This window comes from Tinamus guttatus, unplaced genomic scaffold (genome assembly GCF_059628265.1).
Source record: "Tinamus guttatus ecotype Peru unplaced genomic scaffold, ASM5962826v1 Tinamus_guttatus_pri_ptg000676l, whole genome shotgun sequence".
NCBI lineage: Eukaryota > Metazoa > Chordata > Aves > Tinamiformes > Tinamidae > Tinamus > Tinamus guttatus.
The window spans coordinates 473,382-496,856 of record NW_028289210.1 but is presented as its reverse complement, the minus strand read 5'-3'; the positions used below and the strand labels follow the sequence as shown (position 1 = coordinate 496,856).

General features: G+C 47.4%; 1 protein-coding gene across 1 annotated transcript in view; it reads left to right on the top strand.

Moving 5' to 3' along the window:
* The window catches only part of SUSD6 (sushi domain containing 6), a 41,079-nt gene that overhangs the window by 16,711 nt on the left and 893 nt on the right, over nt 1–23,475 (top strand). The window contains exons 3-5 of the mRNA XM_010216564.2: nt 19,026–19,223; nt 20,971–21,109; nt 22,449–22,870. Coding sequence (XP_010214866.2) covers nt 19,026–19,223; nt 20,971–21,109; nt 22,449–22,870 — 759 coding nt within the window. The remainder of the gene's footprint in view (nt 1–19,025; nt 19,224–20,970; nt 21,110–22,448; nt 22,871–23,475) is intronic.

Genomic DNA, 23,475 nt, shown 5'->3' with positions numbered 1-23,475 from the left:
AGGGAGCAACATTTATGCTATTTTTAGCTCGATGGCTTTGGGCCTTCCAACTTTTTCTGTGTGAGAAATTACACTAACTGTCAGGAGACTGAGCCCTGCAGTAAGCAGGTCTTAAAGGTAAGGGGAAAGCTTTCCCTCCGCTACCAAGAAACCTGCAAGTGCTGCCTGAGTATCTTCATTAAACTCTCTGGGCTGTGCTGTCCAGAGCAGGTGAAGAGACCTCATGTTGTAGCCTGGTTTGAAGTTACTAATCTTGAAGCTGTTGGGTTGGGAGACACTGGCTGGGTGCTTCTGGCTTAGGCTCTCTGCTTCTGGGAACTTCATTTGTGCCAACTGGTAACCTCCATTTGCCCATTATGTTTGATGATTGGTTTCCTTTCAGAACTAAACCCACAGGATGTTATGGGAGAAATTCAGGTATCTATTTCAGGCCAAAGTTAAGAACACATTAATCTGAATCCTCTATTTAAGCAGGGGGTACAGACTTGGCAGTTTGGGGAGGAAGGAAGAGACCTGGAATGCTCTGGGGGACATGGAGGTAAAATTGAACAATAGTCTAGAAATGGCAGTAGGATGTTATACTACTTAGCATAGGAAGCATACGGGTGTGGATACAGCAGTACGAGTGGGTTGGAGCCAGCAAAGGTGGCTTGGGAACATACGACATGTACGTGCCAGCCTCTGTGGTATGGGCTGCCCTATGTATTGAGGAATCTCAGTGTATTTTTCTTGCAAGTGCCAGTGATGGGTGTGTGAGCTGCCTCGTTACGGAAACAAGGCTGGCTGAGTCTGTGCAGAAGCCCTGAATGAAGCTGCTTGGAGCTAGGCTTGATGGGAAGAGGCGCAGCAAGACCAGAAAGATCATCTTAGTGTGGTCAGGGGTGTTACATGGGAGCACTGATACTGATGGAAAATTTAGGATACTTGGATACTTGCTTCCTACCAAATGATTAAATCCATATTCACTTGAAGATATGGGAGGCAGATCCAGGCCCACCTGTGTGTGTCCGCAGGATGTTTGCAGCGTTTCTCCAGGCTTTAGCCCCAGCTCCCCAGAAGCTGGGGGCTCTCATGACTCTTTCCCTGTTTGGACACAGTGGAGCACTTCCCATGACACTTGGGAACAGCGACTGTTTCCTTTATAGTAGTCTTCCCTGAGGACCATCTGCAAAGCTCTGTGTGTGTGAGAGGAGCTTCTTGAAATTGCTTTGTCCTGACATGGTCTTGGAAAGACCTTTTCCTTTTTCTCCCCGCCCCCTTCCTCCCCCCCCAAGGGCTATAACTTCTCCTACTCTTGGCTGCTCTTGCTTAATGCTTCCCTTTAAAGGTTGAGAGACAGAAGATAGAAAACAACACATTTCACAACTAGTAAATGCAAGGTCAGTGTGTGTGAGAGATGTTATGTGTTCACTAGAGTAGTAAGAAGGGTTTTAATGTTCTAAGGAATTAATGAAACACCAATATGCTGATAACACCTTATGCTGCTTCTCAGAATACCTTAAAGTTGAGCTCTTACACATGACCTTTTGTTCTAAGAGGTTTCCTGTCCCTGCTAGTGGAATTCTACAGCACTTGGAGCTGAGTTTGAAGTGCACTGCTGGACCGAAGGCTTAAGCAACATAGAGCAGGCAGTATGTGGTAGGCACTCTTAGCATGGGCTCACATTTTAAGTAAAGCTGGAGAAAGGTAAAAACTAGTTTTATAGCTAAATGCTTAAAAAAATCAACCCCCCCCGCACACACACACTTTTAAGGATCTAGACTGCTTCAGGCAATGGTTTCTATTGTTTCAGCTAAGGAGTGCTAAGGCTGAGTATGAACACAGATGTATGAACAGTCATGTAGGTCCAGCTGAGGAAATCTGATGGGAATGGCTGCAAGGAGGGGCAGGGGCACTTAGGCAGTTAGAGGCAAAACTGCAGGAAGCTGAGAAGAGACTCAGTGACTCCAAACTGGTGCTGTGAACGCTGTCTGGAAAGAGCTCCCTTACTTGTAACATTCAGGAAAGTGGGGTTTTGTAACAGCATCTGCAGATCAGAGTTACCTTGGAGAAGAAACTAGCCTCCAACAGACCCTTTTCCAGCAGGGCAAAGTCTCAGGCCCAGGTCTGAGGACAGGTCTGGGCAAATGAGGAATGAGAAAAATATGGTGCAGGCCTGACCTGTCAAAGTTGAGAGCAATACAGGCAAAAAGGTAGCACTGAGGCATGATCCTGAATACTTACCCGAAACTCAATTGAGCCTTTCCATGTTGCTGTTACCCTGTTAGCTGTCTGTTGCCATGAGTAATGCTCTTGCTGCTTTAGTGGGAACTGCTCTGCCATGGCTCATGCTATATAGATAAGATGTAGCTGAAGGAAGCCACCTAAGAGAGCTGAGCAAATAACAGCGTTGAAACAGTAAGTGAAGCTTAATGAAATGGTACAAATAACATAAACAGGCTGGTATAAAGGGAGCCTCGTCAAGCTAAAACCAGACGGCAGCACTGTGAGATGGTAATGCAGCATATGTGTCCCTACCCGTGTGTTAGTTCTGTTTGTGGCAATAAGGCTGAAGTAAATTCCTTGCCAGAGAAACTTCAGTAGAAGAGCTACTGAGCGGCAAAATTCTTCATCTGGCTTGGCTTTCTTATAGGAAAGAGAAGAAGAAAAAAAAAAAAAAGTGTCTATTAAAACAATCAAATTATCCATGTCTCCAACTGAAATTAATTGCATTGGTGACAAGAGCACTTAATTCCATGCTTTGGGCTCTTCACCCTAGCTTGAAATCTATCTGCTCACAGGCAGGCAGGAGAGCTTGGTGGAAGCTCTGGGCTACCATCAGTGAATTCTCTATCTAAGCCTAGATCTGCTGTGAGGTGCAGAAAGGTAGAACTGAAGTTTAGCAATGTTTGAAGATTAGCAGTGTTTGAGGATATCTGGTGTCCTCCTTGAGGATTTTGTTTTGAAAATAGTTATGTTGAGGAGCTTGGGGTTGTACTTTGTAATGTCTTCTCCTACCAAATGAAAGGAATGATATACCATTGCTGCATATTCTTTTTTTTTTTTTTTTTTTTTTTTTTGGTCGGCCATCTGGGGCTACAAATAAGTCCTGTTGGGCAGTCAGTGCCTATGACTTTTCGTGTTACGTGCTTTTCCAGATGAGTCTCTTGAGTCAACTGTACTACTGGCTGCAGTAAAAGTGTGAAAGGGCAAGTGGTATTTCAGACGGTGGAAATTCCTTTTGTGCTTCTTTTCTGACCCATTTTCTTGCCAGCTGCGAAAGGAGCTTGTTTTTTTTTCAACAGTCTTCCAAGCCTGGCTTATTTCCATTTGTGTTTGTTTACCCTGTGGGTGTTTGGGATGGAGAGCTAAAAAGACAGAAAGCAACATTTCATGTTTGGTCTTAGGTGTATTTTTGGCAATTTGTTACTATATCCTGTTTAACATAATCAGAACTGAGCTGTTGGTGGGTGCTAGAAAAATAGTTAAAACCAAACAATGTGAAGCTATTTACAGCTCTATAATGAGACAGTCTGCTCCAAAGAGATGGCTGGAAATCTGAATTCTTTCATACCCTGCATTTGTAGGGAATGTACAGAGTGGCCGTTTACTCTTGATGAGCACTTAGATCCCAAGCACAGCCTGCGTGGGAGGAACCTGCCAGAACAGGCAGCTTCTGCCAGAGCTGTTACCATCTTCCGTGACTCATAAATGGAAGCAGCAGCAGCAACGTCCCACCAGCCCTCGCTGCCTTCTGCTAGTCACGCTCAGACACGGAGCAAGCCGGGCAGCCTTGCTGTGATACCCTACGTTGGGTGACCTCCCTGTTCCCAGGATTACTCTCCAACTACTTTGGCTGCTAGTAAGTAGAGGAGCCTAGATACTGAGTGGCTGTTAAATTTCAGTGCAGATGTTAAGGAACTGGCACTGTATTTCTCTTCCCCATGCCAACTCTCAAATTGCCCAACGCTGGTAATGCATTGGGCAATTTAGAAAAGCATGTTCTGACAAACTTTTGTCAGTAGAATAAACGTTTTTGGAGGAAGAAACCTAGCTTTGCAGCCTTTTTGTGCTTTTTAGAGCTTTTGAGTTGCAACATGGTCTGGCCTGAGTCTACATCGCCTTAAATGGCTCCATGAGAATGGTTCAACTTTCAATGCAACTTGGAGGCTGTGGGACTCTATGGTCTCTGGGTAAGCTAAGTGGGTAGAACTGCCTTTTGCCACGTTGAATACCCTTGTTGCTGCAATCTGGGGTGTCTCCAACTCCTGAATGGAGGAACCTCACAAGTTTTCCAGTGGGTGGTTTGTTTTCCTGCCAGACCATGCAGGGAACTTCCTAGCATTGGTGAGCTCTTGCAAAGCCTGTACACAGGACTTTCACCTACTAACCGCTTCTGGAGTGAAAACAGAAGTGTGCTTAAGAGAGGCTCTCCATTGAGACAGGCTTGGCAACCTTTTACAGATCAACCTGGCCAGTGGTAAATGATCTGAGTGCTTGTTCTGACAAGTCCCGTGTTAGAGATGAGTCTGTTAAATTGTGGAATGTGCAGCGGTCCTGAACAGAGCCCAAGCTCAGAAAAGGAACAGCAGGGCAGCATGAAAGAAGTATTTCCTGGTGTTTGCTAACATATCAGGTTGAGGTTTCTAAATTGCTCTCCTGAAATTATTTTCACCTTCCGTAGAAAAGATCCCTGTGGACCTACAGCAAAGAACTACTACGGTAACTTAGGGCTTTAACTTTTTCTAACTTTTGTTTCAACACAGATGAAAATAGAATGACTCTTGAGCCCAAAACAATCCCTGTGTACATGCCATTGCTAGGTCTGCCTTGGCCAAACTTCCAAATTAGTACTTTCTGGATGGGCTGAGTCAGAGGCAACAGCTGCTGCTGCTGCTGAAACGATGAGAAATGAATCGGCTGCAAAAGGTTTATTCGTGAACAGGAGAGGCCTACCAAGATAGAGCTTAAAGAGACTTTAGTAAAGGGATCTTTGCATGCACATGTACAGATACCAGATTCCTTCCTAAACTTTAAAATACTTAGTTTGGAGGTTCCTGTCTCCCTCTGACATTAGAGCTACTTATTGAGCATATTGCTGTCATTAACAGTCAGTGCCAAATGCAGAATAAACCAGAGCAGAACTGGGATCAGAAGCAAGGTGTGAACTGGCCACTTGGGTAAGAAGGACCCAGTGTCATATACTGTAGATTACCAAGTGACCACCTGAATTCAGTCTTGAGGTGAACTCATTCTTCCTGCCATTCATGCTGCCAGCCAGGGCCTATGTGTCATCCAGAGCGTAAGTGACCATGGTACAGCTTGGGACGCAGTTCGGAAAGTGCCAGAGCAAGAACTTTTAAGGCTTCACCATAGAAAGAGACCCAGGTACTACAGGAGATGGAAGTATCATAGAATCAGAGAGTGCTTAAGGTTGGAAGGGATCTCTACAGGTCATCTAGTCCAACCCCCCTGCACACGCAGGGTCACCTAGAGCACGTGGCACAGGACTGCATCCAAGCGTGTTTTGAAGATCTCCAAAGAGAGAAGGAGACTCCACAACCTCTCTGGGCAGCCTGTTCCAGTGCTCTGTCACCCTCACTGTTAAGAAATTTTTCCTTAAGTTCCTGTGGAACTTTTGGTGCTTCAGTTTCTGGCTGTTTCCTCTAGTTCTGTCAGTGGCCACCGGTGAAAAGAGGCCAGCACCATCCTCCTCACTGCCTCCCTTGAGGTACTTATAGACACTGATCAGGTCCCCTCTCAGCCTTCTCTTCTCCAGGCTGAACAGGCCCAGCTCCCTCAGCCTCTCCTCACAGGGCAGATGTTCCAGGCCCTTTATCATCCTTGTAGCCCTGCGCTGGACTCTCTCCAGCAGCTCCACATCCCTCTTGTACTGTGGAGCCCAGAACTGGACACAATACTCCAGATGTGGCCTCACCAGGGCTGAGTAGAGGGGCAGGATCACCTCCCTCGACCTGCTGGAGACACTGCTCTTAACACACCCCAGGATCCCATTGGCCTTCTTGGCCACGAGGGCACACTGCTGCCTCATGGTCAGCTTGTCATCCACCATGACACCCAGGTCCCTCTCTGCAGAGCTGCTCTCCAGAAGGTCAGTCCCCAGCCTGTCCTGGTGTCTGGGGTTATTCCTCCCCAGGTGCAGGACCTTGCACTTGGCCTTGTTGAATTGCATGAGGTTTTTCACTGCCCAGTTGTCCAGTCTGAGCATTGGAAGTCTGAGCATTGGAAATATCTTCTAGTTGTAAGGAAATCTATGAACAAGTTGTGCTTTTAAGGTACTAAATTACATGTCTCTTTTTTTCTCTGGTAAATATGAGTTTTGCCTTGCTGTATAGCGAAGGGATCGTCCCCTCAAAGGACCATACCCTCTAAGTGTAGTAGAGGGACTCTGTATTTCAGCCAGGACTTACAGACCAGTTGGCATAATCTGTTGTTTCTGTCATAACAAAATATGGTGATAGTTGGCATGGATATCTGATAGTTTTGTGTGTTTCCATTTTTTTTTCTAGGTATCAGCTTATTGTTCCTTCTGAAGAGGTATATGTTCAGAGATCAGAGCACTAGTGTATGTCGTGTATGTCAGGTTGTTATATTTAAAATACAGCAGTGTGTTATTGAAAGCCCAGTGGGGGATGGAATGACAAACAGCAAGGGAAATGGGTAGGTTACCTCCTCTAGCTTTTAGTTTCTTAGGTATCTGGAGAGAGATGATCAGGGAAAAGAATGAGGTGGGGGGGGGAAAGCTGGGTGAAAATACAAGTAGGAAGTTTAAAGCTAGCACCAGTAAGTGAGGATGGTGAGTGGTATTTGAGGTCAGACACCACGCTAATGCCTTTTCTACTAGACTGCCTCCAGACAGCAGGTACTGTGAGTTCCTGGGCATTCGACTGTACATTTTTTGGAAAGAATACCAAATTATTTTGACAGGTTTCTTATGCTTTTGAATAATCTCCTCCTTGTTATGATATAAAGCAAGACCTAGAATGTATTAGATGAGCTGTCAGTGAAAAGGAGGCCCCTGATGAGCGTTAGCTACCTGTGCCTGGTGTGGTGAATGCTGTTTTTGGACAATTTACCATTAATCAGAATTTGAAACTTAATACCACGGAAATTTCTTAGGGGGACTCCCTTAGTGAAAACTGCCAGGATGCTACTCTTGACAGTGTGAGGGTTTTGGTTTCAAAAGCAGGATCCTGGATCCTGCAGGTTATGTTGTATAAAGCATTGTTAAAGCACTTAATTTTCTTCTGCCAGCATGTGGAAGTAATTACAGGGTGTTTGGAAGAAGGTGCATGGAGACTGGAGGTGGCCTTGGAAAACAAATGCAAATAAAACAAATGCCACTTGGAAAGCTCCACAGTATGTGCTGGGAGGAGAGAGTAGGTTTCCATATTAAGAGTGCTCTGGATTAGGGCTGCAGCACCGGACCTCAGTAAAGCTCGGGTCCAAATAGCTTTAAACTGTCTTGGCAGAGCAGAACACTGGAAAACACTGGTCAACATGTCTTGGTGCTTGCTGGACCTCAGCAAGCTGTGTGAGTATCCATGGGCACCAGTAACAGTGATGTTTGTGTCTATCAAAAAGACCGCTTTTTCAGAAGATCTTAAAACACTTCTGTAGTTGTTCCCTGTATATTTTTTTACCTTCTTAATAATGTTTCTGGAATGGATTTATTAATCCTGTCTTTGTTTTAACACTTCTGGCTTCTATCTTACGACTTGCCGTTATCCTGGTGCGCGGGATGCCCCGGCTGCCCAAGAGCGCGGTGGCAGTGGCCTTGTGCGAACGGGCCCCAAAGACAGCTCTGAAACCTGGCAGCCTCAGCCGTGGAGCTCGTCACCCACGTCACTTAGGAGCACGTCGGAGGGGAGCGCCTTGCAGCTGGGGCTGCCGCGGCCAGATAGCGCAGCCGTAGTAGCGGCAGTTCCTGCGTGCGAAGGCAGACGCCGTTAGCGTCGCTGCTGGAGCGCAGCTCCGCCGTGCTCGCCGTCCCCACCCCAGAGACCTTCCTCCCGCAAATGCGGTTCTTGTGTCAGCCCTGGATTTTGTGCCTGGATTTGTGCTGCCCAGCACACAGAAAAGTCTCTTCATCCCGGTTTTGAGGGGAATGGAAGTTGAAAGGCATAAAATTATTTATTTTTCTGCTAAAAATTTAATGAGAAAAGGAGTTGTCCAACTGAAGTAAAGCTTTCTAAGGAGCAAGCAAGGAAAAATACATTTTAAGTGGAGGCGGTGCCTAGTGCTCTGGAAGCCTCAGTAGCAGCTGCATACAGCTTAAACATTTTGACTCTTGTAGAATGTAAATACAACTTGTATTTAAGAGCAAGATTTGATGCCAATGGTTTTATTTTCAGGAGAGAGATAAACCACTAGAAAAAATAATATTTCTAATAGTAAGGAAGACAAGCCCCATAATTAATGTGGCACTAGCCGGCTTCCTCCGTGGTTGGTTAATCATGGCTGAGTGCTAATAAGCATACAGATTTTTTTTTTTTTTTGAATACTGTTGTAACATGTTAATTAAGATAATTCAGCTCCATGTGTCTCTTGATTTACCAGATGGTGACTGCACTGGTAGAAGGCTGCAATTAGAGTCTTTTATTTCTTCCCTTTTTCCCCCCTTCTACAAAAAAAAGGGGGAGGAAGGGGGAATCTTTGGCATATATGGGATGGCTGCAAGGGGTGCCTTTCTGTACACAGTGTAAGTACTTGTGCTAATTATATAAATGCACAGCTATATGATTATATATACAAATCTCGTTGCTTTGGTTTCTTCTCTTTTAGCCACATTACAACATGAAGAAAATAAGCCTCCTCTTCGAAGTATGTCCTTGCTATGGAAACTGTAATTTCCCAATAAAGGTTCCAGTCCTGCTCGGTTTGAAATTCTGTCATTGCAGAGCAAGCAGCATCTGGAGCCTGTAAAGACAGAGAGCTGCTTTTTTGGTGGGCTTTGGCCTCTGCTCAATACACCGAGCCCAAAAGAGGGTTATGTTTTGCAGTGTGCTTTTAGAAAGGCTTAAAATATTTAAGGGGAAGGGTCGGCTAGAAATGTGTGCGCTCACAATAGAGGCCTTTTATTGACTTTTGCCTCCTATAAGTTGAAATATAAAGAGCTTCTTTAGCCCCAGCTGTTGTGACTGGGCCCTGGCAGCAGCTGCCGTCTCGGGTTTGTCCCTCTGGGAAATGACCCATCTGCTCATATGCTGGAGAGGCAGAGTGCTCAAGAGGAGGAGGCTCAGTTTTTCTTGTCCTTATTCCAGTCCCCATCTCCTTCTCTCTGCCAAAAATTATAGACTAGTGGAAAATACGGGCATCGGATAATCTCTCTGTTTTGGTGCGAATGCTGTCTCTGGTGAGGAACGCTCGGCGTTGGCAACCATTTCCAGCTGGCAGGGAACAGCTTCAGTCTGGGTGTTTTTTTCACAGAGTGCATCTGCAGCTACTGTATTTGGATAGTTAAAACCTGCAGGTTAACACACTTGTGGGTGATGATCAAAACCACTGAGTCACCTGGAGGGAGAGCAGACTGTGTATCTGTGTTTCCAGGCGCTTTAATGCTCTGTCAGGGGTGGGGGGAAGGAGCTGCCGAGCAGAATATGCTTCATCTCTATTTGGAGGAGCTGCTCCTTCTCTCGGGAAGTCAGACTGCAGGAGATATCTGTCTCCGTGCAAGTGCCTGGGCCTCTAAACGTCCCTGGAACGCTGGGTGTGAGGAGAGGGCAGGATCTCGAGTGCAGTTCCCAGGGGTGCAGCGCGAGCAGGCTGCTGCCGTGCAGCTCGGGGCTGGGCAGCCGAGGGCACGTGGGGACCTCGTTCTGCCCACGCTGGCAGCGATGTCCTGCCTCGTGAGCCCCGCCGAGCCCTTCCCTGCCCTCGCCTTGCTGTTGTCCCAAAGCCTCTGGCTAGGGACACCAGTGCAGGGGGCTGCTGTGCTGAGAGCTTGCACGTGCACCCAGGCAAACCTCGCTGGCTGGGAAACCCAGAGATCTTGAGCACTCAAAAATGAGGCCTGCACTCGGTGGCTAGCCAGAGCCCGTGGGTGGAGGGGCCTGCTTTTGCATCTACCATGGTGTGCTTTCCTAACGCGTGCCCTTGGCACTGCTTTCCCAACAGGAAGGAAGCTGTGGGTGGGGAAGAGGCAGCCCTGCGATCAGCGCCCAGCTAGGTGCTCTGGCTCAGCAGAGCCGCTGCCGGGGAAGCGGCTTTGCTTTGGTTAAAACGTGGTGTTTGTTTGACACAGCTAGTACAAAAGGAGTGTGAAATGAGGCAGACCTGCTTGTTGCTCAAAGCCGAAGTGCTGCTGAAGGAGGGCATTTGGAGAGCTTGGCTCCTGCTGTTTACAGGGTGGAAGGTGCATGCCAGGAAGAGAAAAGCAAGGATGTGGCCCGCCTTGATTCTACCCTGAAGCAAAGCTGCTGGTCCTTTCCCCATCATTTCCCTCTCTGCTAAAGCAGCACCACTCCAGTTGGCTCCTTTGCCTTAAGAAGAAAAATTGTGAGCCCAAAAGGAGCCCTTGTGTGTTTTCTGTTGCTGCAGTGAGACACGGTGACTTTAGAGCACTGGCCTTCCCCCCTAGTCCCCTACCCCAGGGTGACACAGTAGGAGGCTCTGGTTAGAGGAGCCTTATAGATAGCTGTATGCCCTTGGAATCAACCAGGAATATACTTTTTTTTTTCTTTTTTTTTTTTCTTTTTTCTTCTTTTCTCCTCAAGTCAGCAAACTAGATATCTAGGACTCTTTCGCAGGTAGGGGAAAAATCCTTGTGAGAAAGGAGCTAATTTGTGTAGTGTTTTTTTTTTTTCCCCTCATATTTGCCAGCTAGGAAGAGTTTATAAAATAGCTGTCACTTCTGAGAATGACATTGTGTGCATTCGTTTAGCTTTAGTGTCACTTTCCTAGTTTTTGCCTTGGTAGCTACCCAGCGGCTTTGCCCCATGCTGCATTGGTGCTGCAGTCGGCCTGCGGAGCTCGAGGCAGCCGCGTGGCCTCGTCGCTGCCCAGTGAGCTCAGCAGCTCTCCGAGGTGGCCCTGCTGCCATGGCCAAGGACGTGGTGATGCTCCCAGCCGTTGGGTCACGTTCATGCCGCGCCGAGTACCGGAGGCAGAGCTTGTGAGCACACCCAATAACTAGATCCAACGGGTGGGCTGCGGGAGGGGAAAGTTGTTTCCTTGTTGGCGAACAAGCAACCAGGGCGTTAGAGGTCATGAGCACCCGCTGGCAGTGAGTGAGAGTCGGTGGAGCAGAGGCGGCAGTGCCTCTCCTCCTGGTAGCAATGCGTCCCGCACTCCTGTTGGCACGTTCATGGAGTCGCCTCCTACGGCAAAGCTAATGCTTGGATGGGGCTCCTGCCTAGGAGCCCCAGAGAGCCCTCGACCAGGACTGCCAGGCCTTCTAGAAGCTGATGTGAGCCCTACTGCTGGGCTCTGGCTTATGCTTCTGGCCTTCTGGCTGTCTGTGTCAGGCCCTCACAGCTTCCTTGTGAAAAGCACCGTGCAAAAAGGTGAGGGCTTATGAGTGAATCTGCAAACAAATATTTTAACAACAACAAAAATCCCAGCTAGCATGCTGCGGTGCAGTTCCAGAGTCTGGCTGGAGGATGCAGTGTACCTGGCTGTATTGATTAGACCAGAACCTCAGCTCTGATGCTTTAAAAAAAAAAAAAAAAAAAAAAAGGAGTCTCTGCAGAAGACTTCAGATGTAGCTGATGTTTCAGCCTACCAACTTAGCTGTGGCAAGACCCAGGGGAAGAACAGAGCAGAGGAGGGAAAATGATCTCGAGTGCCTTGAACTTGAGGGCTTTGGAATACCCTTGCCAGGGGTCAGTAATGCTTTTGCAGTTCCCTCCATCTTACTGGCGTGATGCAAATGTATGCATTATGCAAGCTGAAAATCAGAGGTCTCCATTGCATTAAAAAAAGTCTTTGCAGCTGTGCTTTTATTGCTAGTGACAAGTCCTTTCTGAGAGTGTTTCACAGAAGCAAAGACTAGTACAGAGAAGTGCTCCTTGCGCTGTAGAATATGCTGGGGGAGAAGCTTTAACGAAGAAATGGGCAAAGGGCAGTGACTGAGACCAAGAGGAAACCCTTCCATGTGTCAGATGATATCAAAAGAGATGAAATGCTGTATTTCAAGGGATGACGGCCTTTTTTTAAGATGATCCTGTAGTACGAGAGTCAAGACAGCACAGGAAAGCAAGGAGGAGGTCTCCAGGAATGCTAATCCCAGCAGGAAGCAAGTAATGTCCTCTAGTACAGAGCCACTTTTGATGGGGTGCTTCCCTGTTCTTCACAAGGATGTTTGCTTGCTGAACTGGACGTGCTGGTATTGTGTTGAGATGTGACTGGTTTAACCAGCTGATCTAGGGGAAGATGCATCTTGTTTGATCAGGAGGATTGGCTTTGGGGTCAGGATGTTTTCCTGCTGTGAGGGGAACACCTTGGCATCACCAGTTAAATAGTGAATCTTGTGAGTGAGAAGAAGGAATAACAGGGCTTAGAATCTTCCACTTGCAAGTCCTTGTATCCCACAAATCCTGTGGTATTTCCAGAAAGCCAGGAGGTGTTAACACATGCAAACAGGGCATGTGTTCAGGGAATCCCAAAAGCAGAGCTACCTTCTACTCCCTGGTAGCAGGGACACCAAGGCTCCAGGGTTGTTGGTGTTGAGGTGGTGGCAACAAGCACATGCACCCAAATGTTTGGCAGCCCTTCCTAGCCTGCTTAGCAGAAGCTTGCTACAGGAGGTGAACCATATTGCAGAAGTCATCTCATTTTCCCTAAATTGTTGGCTGTGAAGCATTTTTAAAGCATTTAAACTGTCTTTGACACTGCTTTGAGGAGGATAATCAAACAGCTAGAGCACTTGTGTTGTTAGTCAGGAATTTACCTGTGGCTCAGTGCAGCTTCCCCTTACAGTCAGAGGGATCTGAGCCTGACTCATGTAAACAGCATCGCAATTTGTCAGAACTATTTCTATCCTAGCAATGACCTTTGTGTCCTGCTGTGAGGAAGTATAAGCAGTGTCACAGTTCCATCCAAAACTTCCTCCTGTTAAATAATGTTATCCCCATCTGTCCACCCACATAAGGGGAGTGATACCGTGATTTAGCCTTGCATAGCTACAAGCCCATGATTATGGACTTTGGCAGATGATTATTGATAGTTGTTTTCTTCCTTTTAAAGTCAGCTCTACGTAGTGAGACTACCCAGGTTGGCAAATTAAGGAGTGACTGAGAAATAGCTTGTGGTTGGGGCAGGGGGAGTGATAAGGAGACCCCTGGTAGAATCTGAGATTCTTTTTCCTTGAAAAGAAGAAATGCACGGAGAAAAGAATCCAAGATTTTAATGAGGTGCCCTTATCACCTCTTGTACAGTGTTGAGAGGGTGTAAAGAAGTTGAATGCTGATAAGCTTTTATAGCTGTGTGAAAAGCTGCTAATACTTTTGTTATCCAGTTAGATTTAAGTATGTTTTATTCTTTCACTGTATGTTTAAATGTATTGTATTGCACTTGTTCCTTGCCCCAGAAGGGAACTGTCCTGCAGTCACTTGTGAAGGCTTTTACTTGCAGAGATCAAGGCTTCAAGTTGTGCAGCTTCTGTGCTCTAGGCCCTTACCTCTCTGGCCTTGCACAAGATTTCCTTCCATCCTTGGTATCTTTTGTGACTATGGCTTTGTTTTGTGTATGTTTTTACACTTACAGCTTCAGGTCACCCAGGACATGGAAGATCTGTCTCATCCTTGGTGATTAAGTTTGCCAGTTTGTCCCGTGATGTCTTTTATGTCTAAAATAAGGCAGTCCTCTTTCAGTCCCTCGGCTATCTGCAGGTTTGGTAGAAGGGAGAGCAACTGAGGACTAGCAGAGCCAAGTAAGAGAAAGGAGGAGACCATGATGGCGCTAGCGGGGTCACACTTCTTGTGTCTAGAAGAGAGCTTCAGATATTCAGTGTTATGCTGCTTGCTGTCAAACTGCTAGCAGTTATTCAGAGAACGTAAGAGCTGTTAACCCTCTTTGAAGGTGAGTGAAATTTTCTGATGTGTGACTTAGACACAGGAAACTGGTGCTTACTGATGACTTGAAAGGGAACTGGTTGGAAGTACATGCTGGCTTTTTATTATTTAAAAAAAATCTTGCATTTTGATTGTCAGGCTACTAAATGCCTAGTATTGCCTAGTATTTTGGAGTGGCATTTGCAGAAGCCCCAGTACATAATATAATTTCTGCCTGTCAGTCTGGAAATGACAATTTCTTCTGAGCGGAGTTCAGCAGTGCTCAAAACGTTTAGATTTCTCATCAGCTGTCTCCATCGTGTTTTCCAGCAGTGTGTGCTGGTGGAAGACCAGCTCCCCGGGGAAACTTCACAAACTTCAGTACCTCTTATAAACTGGGCCTTGGGGAGTAGACCTCTGCCCTCTTTGAGCACAAGGCTGCGATGTTCAAAACTGCTGTTTCTTTGCATCCTAAAGCCTGATAAGTGAAGATGCTGGGAATAGCTTTGCAAAGCCAGGATGTCAGTAACCTCCTTGGAAGTCTATCTTCTGTTTCTTCGCTCTATTTCTTTTCATTGCCAGGCATGAAAGTTTGCTTTAGGATGTCTCTAAGCACCGGGGTGCTTACAAGAACACGTGTTTCGAGAAAGAAGTTGATGAAATTCCTTCATGGTTCTCAGTACTTCACATAAAATCAAATGCTGCTGAGAATCTAGACTGACTATCAGAAAGGGGACAAATGGATGTGGTGTCTGTACCTGAGTAAAAATGTAGGACACTTTTTAATGAAAAGAATGTAGCCTTTTGGGAAGCACGGGTATATCCCTGGGTGCCACAGGCCTTTGGACTTGTAAGGAGCAAATCCCAGGGCTGCTTAAGTGTTTTGCTATGTCCCTTGGAAATCTGCTCAGATTTCTTTGGGGCTGAAATGCTGAAAAACCCTCCCTTTCCATCGTCTGCTGTATATGCCGTAGAAGAGCGCTGGGCAGTGGGCCAAGTAATCTGTGAGCAGCAGCGCTCGAACCGGGGCTTTGGCCGCAGGGCAGCACACGGGCTGCACTGAAGGTCAGAAGCCCCCTCAGCTCGGGAGAAGAGCTGCAGGTGGGTGCCCGCTCCGGCCTGCCCCAGCCACACCAAAGTGCGCAGAACCGGTGCGTGCGGGCAGCTCGTGCCATCCCCGTGGCCCTGCCGTAGAGCGCGGCCGGGAGGCGCCCGCGCAGGGCGCGCGGCCCGGTGGCGACTGGCGCGCAGCCGTTCGCCCCTGCGTGACGGCGGGCTTTCTGCCAGGTGGGAAACGGTCTCCTCCTTCCGACCCCGCTGCCACGGGGGTGGCAGTGCGGGAGACTCGCCCTCTGAGCTCTCGTGCCTGTTTGTGAAAGGAAGGGTTGTGCAGAATCAGACTTTTTTTTCCACCTCTTCTTCTTGAAGGCCTTAGTTTAGGCGGTGCATAGAGAGGCTGTTGAAGGGCCCCCTGCTAGAGCTGGTAAAAGCTGGGGAAGGCTCAGGAAGGGTCACTTCAGGGGAAGCTGGGTCCTCTGTCCCAGGCTTTCGGAGAGCCCGTGCTGCGCTAGGCTGTGGCAGGCAGGCCTTGGGAAAATGCCAGGGGAAGGGAGCTGGCCCGGGGGAGCACAGGTGTTTGACACCCTCAGATTTTCTGGCATTCTTGGTCCCCATCCCCTATCTTGCCACCGCACCCAGACCTTGCCTGTGGTGTCTCCATCAGTCTTTAAAGCCCTCAGCACTGCCTTGTAGCCTTCTCTAAAGCTTCAAGCCCTCAAGAATCTCATTTCACCTGATGAGGAGTGTAAGAGATTGTCAGGATGAGTGTGGGGAGGAGGTTGTGGTTTTGTTTCCCTGATTTGTCTCCTTCTTAGCCATTTCTCCAATACGTAAATAGTGTTCTTCTACCACTGTCATAAAAACCTTATTTTTAATGTCTGTGAGGTTCTTGGATGCTATAGGATGCCCTAAGGAGCAAAAAAAAGTAAAAACCTCGAACGAGGAGGTGATTAACTGCAGCTTCTTCTGCTCACGGAGAGAACAGGCCAGGGATAACTCGCCAAACCCAAGTACTGGGCAGCTGCTTCCTCCCCTTCTGGGCTGAGTGGCCTGTGGAGGTGGGAAAGAAATGCATATGCAGTTACATAGCTGTCCAAGACCCTTGTCCTAGGGCATTGCCACCGGGAGGACAAACAAGGGCTCTGTGGGTAACTTCTGTGCTGGTATTCCCAAGCTTTCAGAGCACTAAAGAATGGAGGAAAGGAGGTGGGTGTTGGTTGTTTGCCAGCTGATTTTTATTTTTTGGTACATAGCTCCCCGTGCTCATGGGTGTAGGTGGTGCTTTACAGCAGAGCGGAGCAGAGCACGTTGCTGCTGCCTGCCCCAGAGGGCTTCTCATGCACGGGCCATGCGTGGGCGCAGTGCGGGCGAACAGAGGGAGCTCTGTTCGCTGGGATGCGTTAGCAGAGGGGCTCTGGAAGCTGGCTAGAAATATGAGGCTCCCCACATCAGGGAGCCTCAGACTGAGCCGGGCAGTTTTCAGCGATCCATTTGAATAGAAGGTCTCTGACCCCGTCTGCTGAAGCTTCAATTGGGAACCTTGTCAGAGGATATTGTTGTGAGCATGACCTTCTGTGGTGACCAGAGGGTTGAGTCTGCTGAAACAAGGGCCTGTGAGCCACACTCTAAAACTTGTCTGACTAATGAAGGCCTTAAATGCAGGGCAGGGGGGAGCTGCCTGATTGGGCTTCTCCGGAAATTGGAAGCTTATGTGCAAGTGTGGGAAAATTCCTGTTGGAGTTGTGTAGTGGGTTGAGGGGTCTGGGAGCAATTGCTCAAATGGCTCCTGATTGATTCCAGATGCCTCCTGTGGTATAGAAAGATGTAGGGGAATTGTCCCAACTGCTCCCGAGTGGCTCCTGTGAGCATGGGAGGTGTTATTTTTGTTTCGTTTTGGGTTTTTTGTTGTTGTTCAGCTCTATATCTTCCATTATTGTCTAGAGGGAAAGTTTCTAAAATGCAGCAAATCTTTCTGATCCCCAAACTGGTCCTTGCTGTTTAGTAGGAAACATCTTTTTCCTGGGATGCAGATGTAGCAGGGCATGCGGTATGTTTGTGTGTAAATATAAAATGTGTCATGAGCCTATCAGTTCAGCTCATCTTAAGTGTTGGGCAAGTTTAAAATGAAAGCAAATTTTAGCTTTATAAGGTAAAAGATTAAAACTTGCATTACAAAACCAGTAAGGAAACAACAATCTTTTCTGATTGCAGAAAGGAAACAGCAAAGGCAGCAGTTAGCGCTCATGAAGGACACAACAGCAGTTTCTCTGGACCCTATTTAGGCTGAATCTCTTTGAGAGCAAAGTGGTCTTGAAGGGTCAATGTTTAGACCATCGTTAACCTTTTCTCTCAATAAGTGAATTGCAGTTACAGTCAGCAGAACTTGTACCATAGGGTTTTGCATTTTGTCTTGACGTGGGCTGGTGTTTACAAGGCTCTACCTAGCAAGTATTTGCACGAGTCAGTTCAAGGGTTGCTTGCTCTACAGCAATGTAGCAATTATTTCCCTAGTGTAGAGAATCTTGTAAGTGTCCTTATTCCTGGGCCCTGCACAAAATCCAATTAGCTGAACTTTGCCCAGTTGGATTTCTCACCGCTTGTCTCACATTAAGTGGGACACGAGCAGAGCCTGGGAACGGGTCCTCCAAAGACAAAGAAAGGAGCTGGATGACCCTGCTGTGATTTGGGGGGTGAGTTGGTTGTCTTCTATGCCCTGTAGCCTTTGTGGAGGGAGCTTTGCTCTATTTTCTTCAGTAACGTTTAAGAAGCAGATCTGGATTTAAAGTGGAAAGTCTAGATTTCCCCATCTTTGAGCAGGGAGGTATGTGGCACCAGAGAGGTGCTCCTCAGTAGGGCTGTTCTGCAAAGTCACCATGAGCTGTCAGAGGAGACAGAGATGGAAGCAATACAAATGGGCTGGTTTGGGGGCAGCTTCCTCATTTGTGGTTTGTTGTTTTATTGAATGACTTTTAAATAATTCTCTAAGAAATTTCTCTGACTTCTGTAGCCTGGCCAAATATTTGAGGGAGGGGTCTGCGTTGGGCTCCTAAAAATGACTTTCTCCTAAAGAAAGCTTAAAAAAATAAACTTGTATAAGGAAAAAATGTAGCTATTTTAAAAACGTTGTCATCAACTATGTCAGGGGAGGGGGAAAAAAAAAAAAAAAGAACACCTAGATACCTAGCTAAACTATTTGCAAGGTGCTGAATGGTCATTATTACAAAACTGAGTCCCTGCTGAAAATGTTGACTGGTGATTTGGTATTTTGTATCCATTTGGCAGGATAGGGAAGAGATGAGGAGGAATGTGAGGGAGCACTTGAGACTTCACAGAGAGAAAACAACAGGGATTTTAGAAATGTTTTTTTAACATAGCTAGTGCCATTTTAAAATATAAAGCGAGAGTACTTGGTTGCAGCAAAGCTGTTTCCCATACTGTTGTGGAGTAGCTATGTAAAACAGCTAAAATCAGTGGTCTAGTGGGTTTCCAGGGTAAGTTATGGGGCAATTCTGTACTTTGGCATTGCACCCATAGTGCATGGGGGTTTGCATCCTTCATTCCTGTAGGAGAAGGTCCCACCCTTCTTCTGTCTTGGACCTAATCAAGAGCTGTTGGGCTATAACCAACCTCTAGTGAAACAGCTGCAGGAAAAAGATAGCCAGCCCTAAGGATGTTCTGGGCCTCTTGTGCAGAAACCCTGTTGTAATGAATGTGCATGTCCCTGAATATAACCATTTGGGTGCCTGCTCTCTTTGCTGTGCTACTGGGATAACAAGTGTCACCAAAAAATGCATCAGATGAAGCTCATCAACGTTCTCTGTCGTGTAACGTTCTCTGTCTTGTTCATGGTAGTTTCTTCTTAATACAGTGGCAGTTGGTAGGTGGAGGTCTAGCTATGTGCTGTCTCTTCAAAACAGCCACTGTGCAAAATACCTCGGAGACATCACTGACGTTACTTTTTTCCTTTTTTTCCAGACTGTCCCCAACCACCGCAGCCCGAGAATGGAGGCTACAAGTGCCACCCAAGTCCCTGCAACGACCCCCTAGTTTCAGGCAGTGTCATTGAGTACCTGTGTGGCGAAGGCTACATGCTGAAGGGAGACTACAAATACCTGACCTGCAAGAATGGGCAGTGGAACCCGGCTATGGAAGTTAGCTGCAGACTCAGCCCGGGTGAGTGCTCAGGGACACCACCGAGGCTGTCAGAACTGCCCTCACCTCTGCTTTCCAGCTTCTCCATAAGCACTGGGGCACTGTTATGCTGAGGTACACCAGATAGGCTGCCTCTGTTGCCCAGTACCCACTTGCTCCAGCAGTTTAATAAATGCAGCTAACAATCACAGAAATCTTTATTAAAAAATGTCTCTTCTGTAACAACCTATCAGCTGCAAGCCAACGATCCTTTACAGGAAGGTATCTCACGGAAAGGAGTGCAAGGGAGGCAGCTTAGAATTATTTGGGATCCTTTCCATTTCTCAGCTCTGGCTTTAGAGTTGGGGGAGGCCCTAACTTAAGCATTTTCTATCCTGTCCATTTTTGCTTCTGCTGGGCTTTGACAGTTCCTCACTGGTGCACCCTTTTGTCAACACATGCAGTTGTGAGGGAGAATATGGAGCTCATCTTCTTACTTGCAAACATATTAAACTGCTGGCCTGCTGGGGTAGGCTGTAGGCTGCAAGAAAAGGATGTTGCTGACAAATGGTTTCTGCTGCTTTCTAAATGGGAGCAAACAGCTTTTGTTTTATGGGTGTCTCCCAGCTGAACAGGAATTCCTCTACCAGGACAAAGTAAAAAAGTTTGAGGGGAAAATGTTTGTCATGCAGCTCTTAATTACCCATGTCTCTTCCGATTTTAAAAGCAAGTGTAATGGATAAGGAGAGAGTTCCTGCACCTCATGTCTTTTGCTTTGACCTGCTGGTATTGTCTATTTGCTCTATCATCCTGAGTCAGCAACATGTACGTTCTGGGATTAAGTCTTGTAAATCAAAATGCAAAATGTGCTAGTTTAATCAGAAGGAAACAAGGAGGAGGGAAGAAAAAAAAAAAAAAAAAAAAAACACACAAAACACACAACCCTCCTCAAGCCCTTCTTTTTGCCCACTGCAGTTCTGTGACCCTGGGACATCCTGTCCTGCTCCAAAGGCACTGTCACAGTCCAGGCTTTGCAGTAACTGATGGGGGTGAGAGAGAGCTGAGGTTTGTAGGTCTCTGCGACAGGGAGAAGGGAGGCCAGAGGGAAAGAGGAGATGGGTTCTGGCTCAGTCATATCACACAGCTGAGGGACAGGAGACTACAGAGGAAGGAGGAATGTGGGCAGGACAGGCGTATGTAACCCTGGAAACTTGACATCCTGGAACAACATCTTGGCATCCCTCTCTGTTGCCTGGGATATATGTTTGTGTGAGAGAAGTGAGTGCTTGTTGGACCTTAGACACACCAAGCCAGGTGGTGATTTCCACCCCTTCCTTTGCAAGATGGTTCCATTAGCCAAGAAAGCCGTTATATAGAACTTTTCCTATTGTTTGGCCTAAAATATCCTGCTTATTGTGCCTTCCTGATGCTATCACAACATTTTTTAGCTGTTGCTCAGCAAGATATATGTATAACATGACCCTTATCACCTTCTCCCCTTTGTGAGCCCCCATGGCCTGGCTGCATTGCCTGTCTTAGTGCTGCTTCTGTGTTTTTCTGAAGAAAAACCTTGTCTTGGTTTCTCTTCATAGCTGTTGGAGAGGAGTTGGATCAATCTCCAGACTGTCCTCTAGAGGAGATTCTCTCTGCCTTGACTATTAGGAAACTTGTCCCTTCAGACGTGCACCCAAGTATAAGTGCCAAGAGCAGATGGTGAATTTTTCTCTTTCCCTATGGAAGTGATTTAAGGGAATAGCTCCGTCTAACTTACATTCCTCTCTGCTTGTAGAAAAGGATTCTCCCCCAGCAATTGGAGTACCCACACTCTCCATAGTGGCCTCCACAGCAAGCTCCGTCGCCCTGATTCTTCTCTTGGTTGTGCTGTTTGTTTTGCTGCAGCCCAAGCTGAAGTCATTCCATCACAGCAGGTGAGTCCAGCTGCAGGTTAGAGGGACTCAGAGGTGGCCCATTTCTCTGCAGCAGAAACCCAGTAAGGTATTTGCTTTAAAAAGCCTTAAAAGGGCCTTGAAAAGACACCTGCCTCTTTACCTGACACTATGAGCTTCTAGTTTTTGTGCATTTCCAAATACAAAGCTGGGAGTTCTCTGGGTTTCACAAATGCTCTGGCCACACCACCTCCCTTTTGACTCCCCAGCTGTAAGGCACCTGTGTGCATGAATGTCCTGTCCAGCATTGCCACGTTGCACATCAGTGACACCTCTCCCCAGGGCCTGGGAGTACTGAGGACTGTGGTCTGCATGCCACAAGGTGGTGGGTGGGTTTTTTTTTTTTTTTCCTCCATGAGTTGGTTTCTTCCCTTTTGCCTTAGCCTCGAATGCATAAAGTTGTTATCCCTGCCAAAGTGTCCCGGTGTTTATGCATCTCTCCCAGGCTGTTTGTTGGATCCTGCAATCATGAATTCTGCTAGAATTGTTAACTAGATGTGCAAACTTGCTGTAGTTCCCCATTGTTGGGAAAATTTCCCCCTGGCCTGGGTTCATAGAAGAGAGGAGGGACTTGGCTCTAACACTGTTGCTGTCTGAGGTGAACAGTGTCACTGGGCTCCCTCTTCAGGACAAGCCACTGGTGCTCCTTAAGCAAGAGAACAAGTTGGTCTGTCCAGCAGCTGGAAGGGTTAAGAAGTGGCAACCTGGGATCTGTCCTTTTCTGCAGAAGTCCAAGCCATTATGGGCAGTAAAAAACTTAATCTTGGGACTCTGATTCATGAGCCTGGGTGGATTCACAGTGGGATGATTTAAGAGCCATCTGCCCCACCTCTGCCAGAGGTCCTCTCTGCAGCAGCAGAGGTGGCAGAGCAGGCAGTGCTGGGTGTTGCAAAGCACAGCAGTGTATCAAACTGAAATCAGTGGTTATGTGAGTGCCCTTCATACATGTGCTGTGGCACCAGAGAGCTCTGACTCATGATCCCTGTCAGATTTAGCTCTGCAGGCGGGTGAGGTGAGATGGCTCCTTATCTGTAAGAGATCAACTCTTGCAGATAAATCCATCAGCCCCTTGGATTACACCCCTTGCTTGTGTTTATGACAACTCACAGCAGGGCTGCAAGGCTGTGCTTGCCTGTAATAGGAGCTTGGTAAAACACCACCCAGGTTCCTTCCTCTGGTATCCCATAAGTAAGTCACTGCTGAGCATTAGAGTGGTGCTGTGGCAGAGGCAGATGGTTACTGGGGTTCCTAATGTGCATGTGTGTATTCTCTTAAACAAGACCCCTCAACGTGACTTTTTCTTTTCCTCTGTGTCTTCAAGGCGAGACCAAGGCGTGTCTGGAGATCAGGTCTCTATCATGGTGGATGGTGTCCAGGTGGCCCTGCCATCCTACGAGGAAGCGGTGTACGGCAGCACGGGCAACTGTGTTCCGCCCTCGGATTCCCGCGTGCAAATCGTGCTCTCGGAGGGAGCTGGGCAGAACGGAGCCAGAGAGATGCAGCAGCAGGACCAGGGGGCTTGCAACAGCTTTGACAGAGAGGATGAAGCCCCAGGACACTCTGGACTGTGTGAAGCCAGTGGCTCTCAACGCTCTGAGACTGTTCTCGTGCATCAGGCCACTACCTCTTCCTGGGTAGCTGGTATGTCTAGTAGTAGACCTATGCAGAAAGAGGCCCAAGACTCAGAAAGCAGTGACATACAGAGCCTTTTATCACTCACCTCCTCGGAGGAGTACACAGACGGTACGTGACCTGCGCCAGGAGGGCTGAAGGAGACTCTTGTGAGAGACACTTAGGCTTGTTGTGCGGGAGCGGTGGCCCCTTGCAGCAGGAATGCTGGGGCTCGTGCTGTTAGCGCAGCCACTAGACTTCCATTTAGTGCAGGAGGGATAAGGCTGCATTTTTCCCAAGTTGGAGACCATCTTTCCTGTCACAGCAAGAAATTTCTTGGCTTGGACACACTGAGAAACTAAAAAGTTGGGGAGGTTTGTGGTAAAGGTGGAAACTATGGTGGTTGTTGGTGGGTTTGGGTTTTTTTGTTGTTGTTGTTGTTTGGTTGTTGTTTGTTTGTTTTTTTGGGGGAAGTTGCTACCTTCCTCCATACAGCACTGGTGAGGATGCAGTGGGAATACTGTGGTGTTGTAGGAGTCCCAGTAGTTCTGGAGGGATATGGAGATGGAGGGGCTTTGCTAGAGTGCTGCCACAATGAGCAGGGACCTGAGGTGATGCTCAGGGAGCTGGGCTGCTCTAATCTGGCAGAGCAGATGCTGAGGGGCAACCCAGTGGCTCACTAGAGCTTGGTGAGGAGTTAGAAAGCGAGCAGAGTCAGCTCAGTCATGCTAAGTGAT